At 45.6% G+C, this 14,308-nt stretch overlaps 1 protein-coding gene across 1 annotated transcript in view; it reads right to left on the bottom strand.

The window, feature by feature from the left end:
- The window catches only part of Prkch (protein kinase C eta), a 217,425-nt gene that overhangs the window by 76,219 nt on the left and 126,898 nt on the right, over positions 1 to 14,308 (bottom strand). Inside the window, exons 8-9 of the mRNA XM_090344237.1 lie at positions 12,415 to 12,558; positions 12,101 to 12,274 (exon numbers count right to left, since the gene is read on the bottom strand). Coding sequence (XP_090200363.1) covers positions 12,101 to 12,274; positions 12,415 to 12,558 — 318 coding nt within the window. The remainder of the gene's footprint in view (positions 1 to 12,100; positions 12,275 to 12,414; positions 12,559 to 14,308) is intronic.

The raw sequence follows: 14,308 nt of genomic DNA, 5'->3' as shown, positions 1-14,308 counted from the left end.
AAAATATTACATATGTTCAGTATTAATTATCATTCAGCAAAGAAATAGTGTCTGGGATGTCGAAATATTTCAAGGCCATTTAGTTTTTCTATTTGAAACTAAAATGACTTTTCTAGATTAAAAAAAAAGTAGCAAGTTTTTTTTTTTCCCTCCCAAAGCACACTCACACTTCCACTAGCACGTATTTCCACACTGGTTGGGAAATATCTCTTAAAGCTTTGATTATCTGTTTGTAAAATCCAGCCATTTGCACCACACACAAGCTAGGACTCAGGAACAGGTCACCATGTGAGCCCCCCTGCTGACCATATGTTTTATAACATACCACAGATACAGTGCTTTGCCAGTAGAGTGAATAATGATTAACTATGTCAAACAAAGCCTAGCATTTCCAAGGCTTGTTTTTGTTATTGTTGTGGCACTGCAGTTCAAAGTGGTAGAGAGCTAGCTTTGAGCAACAAAGCTCAGAGACAGCACCCAGGCCCCAAATTCAAGCCCCACCATGGAAAAAAAAAATGTTTTAAGCCAAGGGAGATTCTTCCTCCTTCCTCCTAGTGAACAATGAGGCAATACCCAGAAACATTCCTGATGGTCAAAACATAATTCACATCCACTGAGTTGAACTGTGCATAGGACAGCCATTTCCTCAGGAGGAAAGAATTGTCCAAGCTAAGTGTAGTGGCCTCTGCCTATAAGCCCAGCTATTCAGAAGGCAGAAACAAGAAGATGGAAAGTTCAAGGACAATCTGAGAAAAGTTAGTGAGACTCTATCCCAAAAACAACATGCAAAGCCAGGCACAGTGACTCACAACCATAACCCTGGCAAAACAAAACCAGAAATAAGGGGAAAAAAATCACAGTTCAAAGTCAACCTAGGGGGGAAAATTAGCCAGACCTTCATCTCAATAAGCCAGCTGAGATGGTGGCACACACCCGTAATTCTATGCATGCAGGAGGCACAGGCAGGAGGATTAAGGCCTAAAGATGGTCCCAGGCAAAAGTGAGACCCTGTCTGAAAAAGAACTAAAACAAAACAAAGAGCTAAGGCCTAGCATAAGTGGTGGAATGCCTGCCTACCATGTGTGAGGTACTGAGTTCAATCCCCAGTACTCCTTCACACGTACAGAAAGGATTATACAACTGTGTCAGAAGTGACCACAATACACTCAATCACACAATAAGGGTTTTCTTTCAACCTGTTTTTATTTGATGGCTTTACTGCTAACTCAAACACTCACCAGCATTCCAGAAAGGACGTGGTGTGTTGGAGAAAGTTGAGGCAGTATGGATGAAGTTCTAGAGAACGGAAAGCCTTTGGAGCTGGGCACATAGCCCAGAAATGGGGGGATAACAGTATGCCAGTTGGGGAGCCCAGCAATCGAGCAGGCCCCACATTCTAGGGGCTGGAAGGCTTCTCCCCCTCTGTTTAGATAGGGCATGGTACAGAACATGGCTTGACTATGTGAAGTGTTGTATGGGACACTAAACCATTAAGTGACTCTTTCTAAATCACAACAGGGGGCAGTGGACAGGACCTGGAAACAAGTCTCCCCCCCCACAGGACCCCCATGGGTGGCCCGGGGGCAGGATGGGGGAGGGGGATACCACTGCAGCCCTCCCATGGGGTCCAGGCTCTGGGAGCTACAGCAGAGGGCAGGAGAGGAGATCCTGGAAAGGATTGGTGGAGTTGGTCATGTAGGGGTGGGGTCTTTCCAGTCAGCCTTCTGCACTGAGCCTCTGGATCCTGTAGGTCACCCGGGATGTAAGAAGAGAGTACGAGTGGCATTCAAACACAGCTTCAAGCCTAGTCCCCTGGACTCCCAAGGAGATGGCTGCCCTGATGGAAATCCAGGCACTGCCCCAGCCATGTTCCCAAGCTGAGTCTGCCCTGGGATAGGGTGTGTGAGGGCAAGGCCTCCCCTCCCCTCAAAATGGGGATGGAAAGTTGAACCCAAGCCCCAGGGCACTCCTGCACTTTTATTGGCCCAAGGCACAATCGCTTTCCTGTCCCAGCTCTATGCAATTCTCTCTAGACCTTCAGTTTTGCTCACTTGGTGCTGACAGGGCTCTTTCTACACAGAAGCAGCCCTGGGTAGGTATGTGGCCTGGGCAGAGGGACATCACTAAGCAGGAGCATCCAGCGGTGAAGTCATCATAGACAAGTCAGTTCTTGCAAAACTAGAACGCATTACCATCTCGGATTTCCATTCATGGGGGTCAGGTTTTAGATGTTTCTGTCTTTAGAGTGGAGTGTATCCCCATCCCTCAGTCTATCATGGTCATGGGTTCTGGTCTTGCTGGGACATCAGGGACAGTCAAGGCAGAAGGGAAAACTGTTACTTCATCAGTGTTCACGTTCTCTCCCCTGTAAGGGAAGGGGGAAAGAACAGCTTCTAGGCTCAGCCTGTGTGCTTCCAGATGAATGTAGTTTTCCCCAGATGTGTGGCAGGGAGGCCACCACTGACCCCTTGGATAGGCCCCAAGGGTTTCCATGAAGGGCACTGTGGAGGGGAGGGTTTCTCTAACTTGATGGGTTGTACTCAGCAAAAACCACAGGCAAGAAACAGCCAGCTCCAAAAGCTATACAGGGCCAATGTCTGACCCTGGCCAAGAATCAGTTACGTCAAAAAAAAAAAAATCACACACAGCTCCACCAACTCTCCTAGCCCATGTAGACATGTGACTGGTTGTTTGACCTCTGGGTTCTCAGTGGCAACAACAGCCAGCGACAAGTTCAGTTAAATGGAACAATCTCAAGGTCAGCTGTCCCACACCAAGGGTCTTATTCATCCTACTCAAAAAACTGGCTTGAACTTTAGGCTCCTTCTCGCCATTCAATATTGAAGCCCTGTTTAAAGACAAGATATTCCAGGCCTGAGAGACTGAGAGGACAGAAGCAAAGATCTCAGAGACTCCCCTTGAGTCTGAAGTCTAGAGACAGCCACAGGACTCTGCCTCCGGGACTTTCACCTGCCAAGGAGGCGGGTCTAACATCTACCTGTCCTGCAGCCAGATCTGGTCTGGCTGTGGATACATGGCCACAGTTAATAACCTAAAGGAAGATGGAGCCCTCGTAATAAGCCAAGAACACGAAGAGACAGGAAACACTATGTTCTGGCTCTTTGCTATTTCCATCTAAGCCAGAGGCAAACTATAACAGATGACCCATAAATAAACCAAATGTTATTTGTAATATTCATTGACCAGGGAAAGGAGGAAACCCAGTTTCAAACTAATATAAAGAAACATCCTTGAGGCTTCATAAAGGGTCTCAAATGAACTTTCATCCCTATCCACCGTCATTATTATTCTCAGATGTGCATACTGCTAAAAGAAGAAATTTCTTGCAATAGTGTATGTGTATGTATGTAGTATAATAGTTATATATTACATATATGTGTATATATCACATTATATACACAGAAAAGTGTATTCTTGTGTGTATATATTCATATACACATATACATGCAAATGTACTCACAACACATAGAGATTTATATAGATTTGCATACATGTATTTAATTAACTGGGCAACCTGGTCATGAATCCACATGCTGGCTTGTTTGCTGTGTAATCTAGGGTAAGTTGTTTAATCTCATTGAATCTCAGTTTCCAAACCTTTACTTTGAGGAGACAAAGATCTACGTGCTCCTGTCTAGTTTGAGTTACCATTCACCAACTACTTATGAGACGCCTGGGTGCTGTGTGCACCCAGAAATGGAAGCCAGGCTGTCAATGACTGCTGTTTCATCCTTCAGGCATTCCTTCTAGATCCAGGCTCTCAGACTCCAGCAGAACCTAATAGGCCTCCTACCCTCCCATCTCTGCCCTTCTCCTCTCCTAACAGTCATGAGGCCGCATTCCCTTGTCACAGGATGTCAGGGAAACTCAGAGCACAAAGGGGTAATGACACCACAGTGGGCCAGTGTGCACCCCTGCCCCCTCCTCCCTCCAGGCAGCGGCTGGCAGCAGCTCAGGATACACAGGCCTGGCTGGGCTGCCAGATGCTGGTAGTCACATGACGAGGAAAAGCCAGTGAGGGAGCTGGAGCCAGGTCCTGGGCTGTGGGAGAGGCTGAGGCATTTCTGGGGGATTGAGGTGGAGGGGCTTATCTGGAAAGACAAGCAGGCTGTCTGACAAGCTAGATTTGGAATTCAGAGCTCTGTACTACAGTTCCAGGTCTACTGACTGACTGAGGAAGTGCTGAGAAATGAAATCTGGAGATCCCAAGACTGCCGTTCGTCCTGCGTCCCTTCCCCTAAACACACTCCTTTGTCATATGTAGGGAAGCACTTGACGCTGAGCTACACTGGAGAAAACCACAGAGGAAAGACCTCCCTTACCCTGACCAAGTAACTGTGCCCTCATTACACAGATGGCATTTTAGTCACAAGATGCCTGGACACTTTATAATTCGAAAATAGGGCTTCAGAGCAGGGCACGGGTGGCTCACATCTGTATTCCTATACTCCGAAGCTAAGATGTGAGGATGGAGGTTGGATGCTAGCCAGAGCACGAAAGTCTATGGGACTCTTATCCCCAATCAGCAGAAAGCTAAAAGTGGAGCTGTGGCTCGAGTAGTAGAGCACCAGCCTTAAGAAAAAAAAAAAAAAAGAAGAAGAAGAAAGAAACAAGCAAGACTGGAGCCCTATGTTCAGGCCCCAGGACCTTTACAAAGCATAACCAGAGTTTCACCTGTGTGGAGCCAAGTTTGAGGAACGGCTGCTGGGCTCTGCAGGCTGACAAGAAGGGTATTTTCAGTGTTCTCCATCCCGTCCTACGAACTTGCAGGCCTAGTGGAACACCAGCAGAGAGAGCACCAGCATCAGGCCTCTTGCCCTCACCAGGGTGCGTCTGTGGTCTGCTGCCCACCTCAGCACAGCAGAGGTAAAAAGAACTCCAGGAAGTCCCAGAGGCCTGGAGTGAAGAGCTCCCGGGGTACAGGCGCAGAGCACAGCCTGGGGCCTGGCACTGCCAGGCAGTGGGCTCTGGTAGTGCCTTGTGGCTTCCTAGTGGGACCTTTGCTCCCATAAAGTGGGCCTCTGAATGAAGAGGCTGGAAATGAAGTAACATACATGTATGCGTATGTATTCGCGCTACGCTAGACTATCTGCAATAAAACCAATAGACCCAAGAATATGAACATTTTTCTGAGTCTTGAGGGAGATGATGAAAATATTGGAAATTGGCCCTGGAGTTTGGCCTAGTTAAAGTGCTTGCCTAGCATGCATGAAGACCCGGGTTCGATTCCTCGGTACCACATACATAGAAAAAAGCTGGAAGTGGTGCTGAGGCTCAAGTGGTAGAGCTCTAGCCTTGAGAAAGTCCAAGGACAGTGCTCAGGCCCAGACCTCAAGCCCAGGACTGACAAAAAAAAAAATTGGAAATTACAAGGCTCAGGAATGTACAAGAATATCAATTGAGCTCTATATTTGTAAGCAATACATGCTTACAATCTATGAGTTGGCAAACCTATATAGTAACTTGATACACTGTCTGATAGTTGGAATGTTTGTCATTTTAACAGAGCTCTGAAACCCTTGCCTTGGGGGTGTTTACTGTCGCCTTTACCTGAAGTTTGTATTGGCCTGTAGGAAGGCGTGTGTGTGTGTGTGTGTGTGTGTGTGTGTGTGTGTGTGTGTGTGTGTGTGTGTGTGTGTGTTGGGGGGGTAGTCATTACAAAGAGCTTTTCTCAGTATGCAAAGCCTTTCTGCCCTCGCTCACTTGTCCCTCTCACAGATCCTGCCTTTGCGTTTCCTGAGGAGAACTTCAAAGTTACAAGGAACTTTAGGACTGATTCAAGTCACTGGGGTGGAAGGAAACCAAGTCAGAACAGAATTGGGGTCATCTGGTCCCTGGGCCATGCTGCCTCCTGACCTGTACATCAGCACAGTGACCCCAGGGACTCCCTGGCAGGTTGCACAGGGCTAGGGTGGCATTGCTGCTGCAAGAGCTTCCCAAGGAAGCTGGGGAGGGACTCCACCTCCTCTAGAACCGTCCACACAGATTAACATCTCATTTCAGAAGCAGGACCTGGATGGACCTGAGGGGCCTGTAGGATCAGGTAGCCAAGAACTCATTTTATGGAACAGCTCACATTTTCTAGGGTGTGTGTGTGTGTGTGTGTGTGTGTGTGTGTGTGTGTGTGTGTTGCTACTAAGATGCAAATTCAAGGCTTGAGTACTATCCCTGAACTTTTTCTGCTCAAGAACAGCACTTTATCACTTGAGCCACAGCTCTGCTTCCAGCTTTTTTCTTGATAATTAGGGGGAAAAAAAAGTCTCATCAACGTTCCTACTCAGGTTGGCTTTGAACCGCCATCCTTAGACCTCGGCCTTCTGAATAGCTAGGATTGCACGCATGAGCCATTAGCACCCCACTCCACATTCCCTCTTCTTTTCTTTTTCTTTTTTGGGTCTTGGGGCTTGAACTCTGGGCCTCCGTGCTGCTCCTGAGCTTTTCAGCTCAAGGCTACTGCCCTACCCCTGGGCCTGGCACTGTCCCTGACTTCTTCAGCTCAAGGCTACCACCCTACCCTTGAGCCAAGCCCCATTTCCCATTTTCTAGAGGTTAATTGGAGATAAGAGTCTCAGGTCCTTTTGTGCCCAGGCTGGCTTTGAACCTTAATCCTTAGATTTTAGCCTCCTGAGTAGCCAGGATTATAGGCATGAGCCACTGTTCCTGGCTTCCCTCTTCTTTATAGATCACTTTACAATAGTGTGAATGGGGATGGTAGCTGAGAATCTCTTACAGATGAACAGTTAACAGAATGCCACAATTCCACATATGCTACAGCATCTGATACTGGGAGAAGCAAAACCTCAGCATGAGAAAAACTCGCTTGGTTTTTTTCTTTTTCCTTGTTGGCTCCCACCACTTTTCTTATCTAAAATTATAGGTGGAGAATTCCCTTTATCCTTTGTTTTGGAAACATGTACTATATATAATACCTCAATGGCACCTTCCTGGGTTTATTTCTCTGAGGGCAAAATAAAAAATCACTTGGCAGTAACGACTGCCCTCTTGTGGACAAACACCAAACTTCCACTAGAAAAAAAATAAATAAGGACATCAGCTGCAAAGCACGGTCAATCCCAGGTGGCCTTTAAAATGTTAGCAGAGTGTATAACTTGTGCACATTCCTGGGCAGTTAGGTATTGCAGATAGCACAGCCATTGGACCGCTCATGTTCGAGGCTGTAACACTATCTAGTTGTGGGTGAGCTCTGTATCTCCAGACACGGAATCAGGAAGATTTCCTTTTGTAGGTAAAATGGCCTGGAGTCGGGTTTGAGACTTTTTGCTTTGCTTCATCAGCAGTGACTTGGATAGCACCATCAACCAGCGAACCAAAGGCCATAGGAAAATCAACTGATCTTCAGCCCCTGTGCTGGCAAGGTGAAATGCATGGTGACAGGACTCTGCCACTTGATTCACAGTGCTCGCAGTGGCGTTTGGGAAGCTGGAGCTGCAATCCAGTCCCGGGTGGAATCCTCTCCGAGTGACCCTTCTCAAGCTCTGTGCTACAACTCACCCTCCCCCCTGCAAGAAAGGAGGACGGGGTTGAACGCTAGCAAAGTGCAGTGCACAGGAAGTAATGTGCAGGATGCAGGTCACAGCGCAGGATGTGGATAACTCAAGCTCCAGAGGAATGGAGGACCTCAAAGAGGAGAAACCGAAAAACAAGGGTGAGGGGGATGAACAGCACATACTCCAGGCCTCAGGAATCAGGGACTGCTGAGTAGGAAGGGGAGCCTTAAGCAGCCTGGACCAGGAAGGGAGGAAAGGGAGGAACGGGAGGAGAGGGATGGGAAGGAGGGGAGGGAGGGGAGGGAGGAGAGTAGAGACGCATGGACAATGAGCTACCTTCCCAGCCCTCTGTTGCTAGGCAGCCAGAAGAGTCCACATCACTCATCCCCTTCAGAACATCCCTCCCCCTGCCTTTGTTCCAGGAGCCCCAGCTCTGTCCACCTCCAGGCCGCACATGTACTCTGCCCACTGCTGATTTGAACACAGTGCTCAGATTACAGGCACGCAAGTTAGAACTTCAAAGGTACTATTTTAAAAAAAAGTCTTCAGAAATGACTGACAGCCTGTGTAATAATGGGAAGGTCAAGGCCAAGAAACACTGCATAACCAGTGCTTTCAGTCCCAGTGGGCTCAGCAGTCACAATGCTTTATAATCCACTTTACCACTGTAGAACCACATTTCTTGATGGCTCGATTTTCTCATCTGTAAAATGGGGTGACCATGCACTGATTTCATGGGGTAGCTACAAGGATTAGGTAAGATGACAAACATAAAGCATTCAGAACAATGACTGGAAGACAGGCAAGATGTTAGCTCTTTTTAGCCCAGATGGAGGAGAGGGTTAATTGGAATCAACCCAAATTTTACATGGATATATATACAGTGGAGTATTATTCAGCCATAAAAAAAGGGAATTTATGTTTTGGAAAATGAAACTCGGATGAGTACATTAAGCAAAGCAACCTAGACTGCAAAAGTCCAAGATCTAAGGTCTTTCCTCATAAGTCTTTTTAAATGGGGGACAGGAATGTAAGACAGGTTCTGTTTGGAGCTTGGGAAAGGAGAGGATGTGGGGGTGAGAACCTGAGCTAATTCTTTACACCAGAGTGTGAAAAGGGAACAATGAGCCTATTGAAGTTGTGTTGAAAAGGGAGGGAGGAGGATGAGAAGTAATGGAGGGGTGAATTTGATCCAGGTACATTGTATGCCTATAGGAGATACCGCAGTGCACCCTCTTTGTCTAGTAAACACAGGCTAGTAAATGGAAAAGAAAAACAATGCACAACCCCCCTGACCAAGAGATACAGGCCGTCATTATATACCTTAGAGAAACCCTGGAATACATAAGGAACAACAATTTAAAAAAAAAAAACAAAAGGAGAGAAAAACTCATTGCAAAATAAATTGAAATTAAATACGAGATGCCCTAGATATAGCCACAGAGAACAGGTGCTCAAGAAACTATCGCCAATATGCAATATTCCATTAAAAAAATGAAGGAAAGAACTATGGTCAAGGTTTACTAATATTTGTGGGGTTTTTTGTTTTTGTTTTTTTGCCAGTCCTGTGCTTGAGCTCAGGGCCTGAGCACTGTCCTTGGACTTTCTCAAGGCTAGAGCTCCACCACTTGAGCTTTAGCACCACTTCCGGATTTTTTCTATGTATATGGTACGGAGGAATTGAACCCGGGCCTCCGTTCATGCCAGGCAAGCACTCTACCACTAGGCCAAACTCCTGGCCCTAATATTTGTGTTTCTTTTTCTTTCTTCCCTCCCTCCCTCCCTCCCTCCCTCCCTTCCCCTCTCTCTCTCTTTCTCTTTCTCCCTCTCTCTCTCTCTCTCTCTCTCTCTCTCTCTCTCTCTCTCTCTCTCTCTCTCCTTCTTTCCTTTCTTTTTCTTTCTTTCTTTCTTTGGTCTTGAACTTAATGCCTGGGTGCTGTCCCTGAGCTCTTTTGTTCAATGCTAGTGCTCTACCACTTGTTTTACAGCACCACTTCTGGTTTTCTGGTAGTTAATTAGAGACAAGAACCCCACAAGCACGAAAACAAGGTGGAGCAAAGAGTGGAAAAACAACAATAGCACTTACGAGACACGATGTGGAAAATAAACTATATTTTTTGGTTTGGGGCGGGTAGGAAAACTAGGAGAGAGCAAGGGAAGGGGAGACGGTGCAGAAAGAATTGTACTCATTACTTGATTCATGAAACTCCTCTCCATATCAACTCGACAAGAACAACAAGAAAATAATTAAAAAAAAAAAAAAGAGTCTCACAGACTTTCCTGCCTGGGCTGGCTTCAAACCATGACCCTCAGATCTTGGCCTCCTGAGTGGCTATGACTAGGTGCGTGTCACCAAGGCCTGCCTCTCCTTTCTTCCTTTCCTTCCCTTTCTTTTCCTTTCTGTTTCTTTTCTTTCTTTCTGGTACTGACATTGGAATTCAGGTCTCATGCTTGCCAGGCAAGCACTCTACTCCTGCTTTTTTTACTGGTTACTTTTGAAATGGGCTTCTCTCCAACATTTCTGCTCAGGTTGACCTTGAACTGCTGTCCTTCTGCCCTTAGCCTCTGTGTAGCTAGGATAACAGGCATGAGCTGCTTCAATGGGCTGCAGCAGTTATTTGGAGAGAGGTTCCCACTTCCTGCTTACACAGTCCACTCACGTGGACTATGCTCTCCCTGTGTTTTTCTTCCCACTCACCTAGGACCACAGGTGCGTGCAGTCACCCCTAGCTTCTGTGGAGATGGAGTCTCACAGAGTTTTCTGCCCACACTGGCCTCTCCCGGTGCTTGCCCTAATCTCAGCTTCTTAGTATAGGATGACGGGTATGCACCGCTCTGTGCAGCTGTGGAGTGGTGCCTCACAAACCTGTCTCTGACCACAGTCCTCTCAGTGTCAGGTAGCTAGGATTACATGTGTGAGACACCACACCTGACTGTAGTGTGTGTGTGTGTGTGTGTGTGTTTTAAAGACAAATGTGTATGCATGTAAGTGGTATGTTTATATGTATAAAAAGCCTGAACAGCTACACATGAAACTAATAAAACTCATTTTCTTTCAGGTAAAGCCTATCAATAAATGGAGGATGCTTTTGTTGGTTAGTGCAAGTAACTAGTTTTTATAGTTTAAAAATATAACCACTTGGGGCTGGGAGTGTGGCCTAGTGGTACAGTGCTTGCCTAGCATGCACAAAGCCCTGGGTTCTATTCCTTGGTACCACATACACAGAAAACGCCGGAAGTGATGGTGTGGCTCAAGAGGTAGAGAGCTAGCTGTGAGAAATACCAACAATAGTGCTCAGGCTCTGAGTTCATGCCCAAGGACTGGTTAAAAAAAAAAAAAAAAAAATATATATATATATCATACAACCACTCATCCTTCTGATTCATACATCCCCTGACTTTCCAGTGCCCCTAGGAATAGAGTTCAAAGTTCTTAACTCAACCTGAATGACTTGACAAGTGACAATTTCTTTTCCCTCCCAGACTTCCTTGTTGCAAAGTTCATTAACCCAAACCTAGGCAGGTCTACTCCTGGTAAGGGGAAAGCAACAGCGCCCCCTGCTGCTAAGTGAAAGTGGAAAGCATACAGATGCAGCAAATGTCCGGAGAAGACATACTCATTGTCACTGGGTGACAAGCCCAACCCTAGCATTGCCACTACTGGCCTTCCACTGTAGGAAATAACCCAGGCACAGCTTGTACCACTGAGCTCAATCCTTCCAGGTGGTTTGAACTATGGTTGCTTAAGTGTTCTACTGATTGCAACCCAAAGCATTCCTCACTGCTTTCATGATTGCTTTCCCACCAAAGCAGATGCATTCAAGTTCCATATCTAGACTATGGTATCAAGCACAGTGTCTTTCATTGGGTCCAGAAGCAATGCACAAGGACATCAAATCAAGGCATCCTTTCTGTGTCCATTCAGATCTCTTAAAGTCTTGTGTCAGTTCCCAACCAGGTCAGAATTGAGGAGCAGATACCTGACCAAATTCACCAGGGTCATTGGCCAGTGCCACTTGCTGTTGTCTTAGATGTCTGTCACTGTCACTCCACTACAAGACACAGACTTGGGAAGATCTTTTCTCCTTTAGGATTCACAGAGCAGTGTGAAGGAATGGGTGCATTAGTTCCTATTTTTCTCAGAGATGGTCCCAAGTCTGCCATCTGAACTACCTTGGAAAGCTGTTTCCCAAATAAATTTCTAGTTTATGAAATTATCAACTCTTTCTTCGTGTGGTCCTGAGATTTGAACTCGGGGCCTGAGCACTGTCCCTGAGATCCTTTTGCTCAAGGCTAGCACTTGAGCCACAGCACCACTTCTGTCTTTTATTTATTTTTGGTAGTTTATTTTGGGTGGTTTATTTGGTAGTTTCTTAGTAGTTTATTTGGAGTCTCACAGACTTTCTTGCAGAGACCAGCTTTGAACCGCGATCCTCAGATCTCAGCTTCTTGAGTTGCTAGGATCACAGGCGTGAGCCACCTAGCCACCTGAGTTGCTAGGATTACTGGCTCTTATTTGAACTTTAAAACAGGCAGGAGCTTTTGGTGACAGGGATGGGAATCATACTCACTGGGGTCTGGAAGCAGCAGAACAACTGGGTGAGGAAGGGGTGGTTGCGGGCCAGAGACAGGATCCTTTTCTCCGTCATTGTGCACTCAACGTCGTCATCCTGCAGGATCACGTCCTTCTTCAGCACCTTCACAGCATAGAGCTCCCCTGTGTCCTTTATCCTTGCGAGCATCACCTAGGACGAAGCAGGAGGGAGACGAGGGATGTCCTGAGTGGTGGGTACACATAAGAAATATGGGTGTGTATACATACATACACTCAGACAATATATACAGAATGCGCTCTCCAATCTAGGTAGTCAAAGCCAAGACTCACCTTCCCAAAACTCCCCTTCCCTAACACTCGGATAAACTCAAAGTTGTGGATGCCAAGTCGGCTGGAAGAATTCATTCCGACCCCATTTCCTTCTTTGGTGCCCTCCTTCCCCTGTCGCCTTAGGGTTGACCTGGAAACGAGTTTCTGTAAAGGGAAAGAGGAGTGAACTGAGTCAGGTATTGTATAAACAGGAAGCATAGATGGACAGAGAGAATTTCCTAGCCAGGACCCCATCTAGCCTGCTTCTAGCAGGTGCATGGAGATCAGCTCAGTTCAGTAAATGAGCAAGGTTCTGTAGTATTAAGCTACTTCGGGGCCAGTGGTGCTGGCACATGTCTGCAATCCCAGCATCCCAGAGGTGAAGGCAGCAGGAAGAGCTTGGTTTCAAGGCCACTATGGGCTACATAGCCAGTTCCAGTACAGCCTAGGCAATGAAGCAAAACTCTGTCTCATAAAACCAAGCTCAGAGCTGGGAGCTGGTGGTTCACATCTGTAATCCTAGCTACTCAGGAGGCTGAGATCTGAGGATCATGGTTCAAAGCCAGCCTGGGCACAAAAGTCCATGAAATTCATCTCCATTTAACCACCAGAAAACCGGAAGTAGCACTATGGCTCAAGTAGTAGAGCCCCATTCTTCAGCTGAAGAGCTCAGGGGACAATACCCAGGCCCGGAGTTCAAGCCCCATGACTGACAGGAAAAAAAAAACAACAAAAAAAACAAAAAACTAAGTTCAGTGATATAGCACTTTTGCCTAGTATGGGCATAAAGTGCTAGGTTTGATCCCTAGCACCACAAGAAAACAATTTTGTATTACTTTATTGTTGTTTTAGAGGCAATATACAGCGGGGTTACCTTTATGTATATATCAGATAATAAGCACTATTTTCTTTCTTATTTATTTTTTGTCAGGAAAAAGTACAGTTACATTCGTCAAGTAGTAGGTGCATTACTTCTCACATATTGATGCCCCTTTTCATGTTTTTGTCCTCATTTCTCTTCTCCTACCCCTCCCAAGCATCTTGTTTTCCCCTTCCCCTTCCTATTTCAAATATATATATATATATATACACTAATATACTAGGTAACAAAGTCAGATACAGTACCAATATGAGATTAACCATAAGGGCAAAAAAAAAGAGAAAAGAAATAACATAGTACATTAAGAACAACAATCACACAAGATCAAGCTCTTGTTTCCACTGCTAGGAGAGTTTTAGATATGCACTAATTACTACAAATGAGGGAAAACCACTGAGCCTAAAGCATTATTTCCTTTCTTTTGCATAGTATCATCTGCTTCCTCATTCTCTCCCATTCACGCCCTCCCATCTCTACCCACAAGTCGCGTGGTTCACTTTCAACAATCTCCAGTGCAGCTGGTGTGCTCCACTTGCTGCATGTTTTCACCTATTTTCCACTAATTCTGTGCCCTCCCCGATCCTCCCTCAGATATATATATATATATATATATATATATATACCATATACATATGTGCATACCATATATGAGGTAAAGAATAAGTCATCAGAAAATGAAAAAACAAATTAAGAAAAGGTCCTTTGTTTACTTTGGAGTTCATTTTGGTATTTATATTATTTTATATACATATGAAGAGGTGATTTTTATCCTAAGACTATCCTCTTGAGGTCTCACTGTATATAGATATCTAGAATCCTGTATAATTTGTCATGTCCCATTGCATTTTAAATCTAACTTCCAAATATCAAGGAAAACATGAGCCATTTGTCTTTCTGATCTTGGCTTACCTCACTTAACATGATTTGCTCTATCTATTCTATCAGTTTCCCTGCAATTGACATTAATTTATCCTAGTGGCTATGTAAAATTCCATTGCATATAGATATCACACTTTTTGGATCCATTCATTTATA

This window comes from Megascapheus bottae, chromosome 14 (assembly GCF_031878675.1).
Source record: "Megascapheus bottae isolate mThoBot1 chromosome 14, mThoBot2.hap1, whole genome shotgun sequence".
In the NCBI taxonomy this organism is placed as follows: domain Eukaryota; kingdom Metazoa; phylum Chordata; class Mammalia; order Rodentia; family Geomyidae; genus Megascapheus; species Megascapheus bottae.
This window is presented reverse-complemented; position numbering and strand designations above follow the sequence as displayed.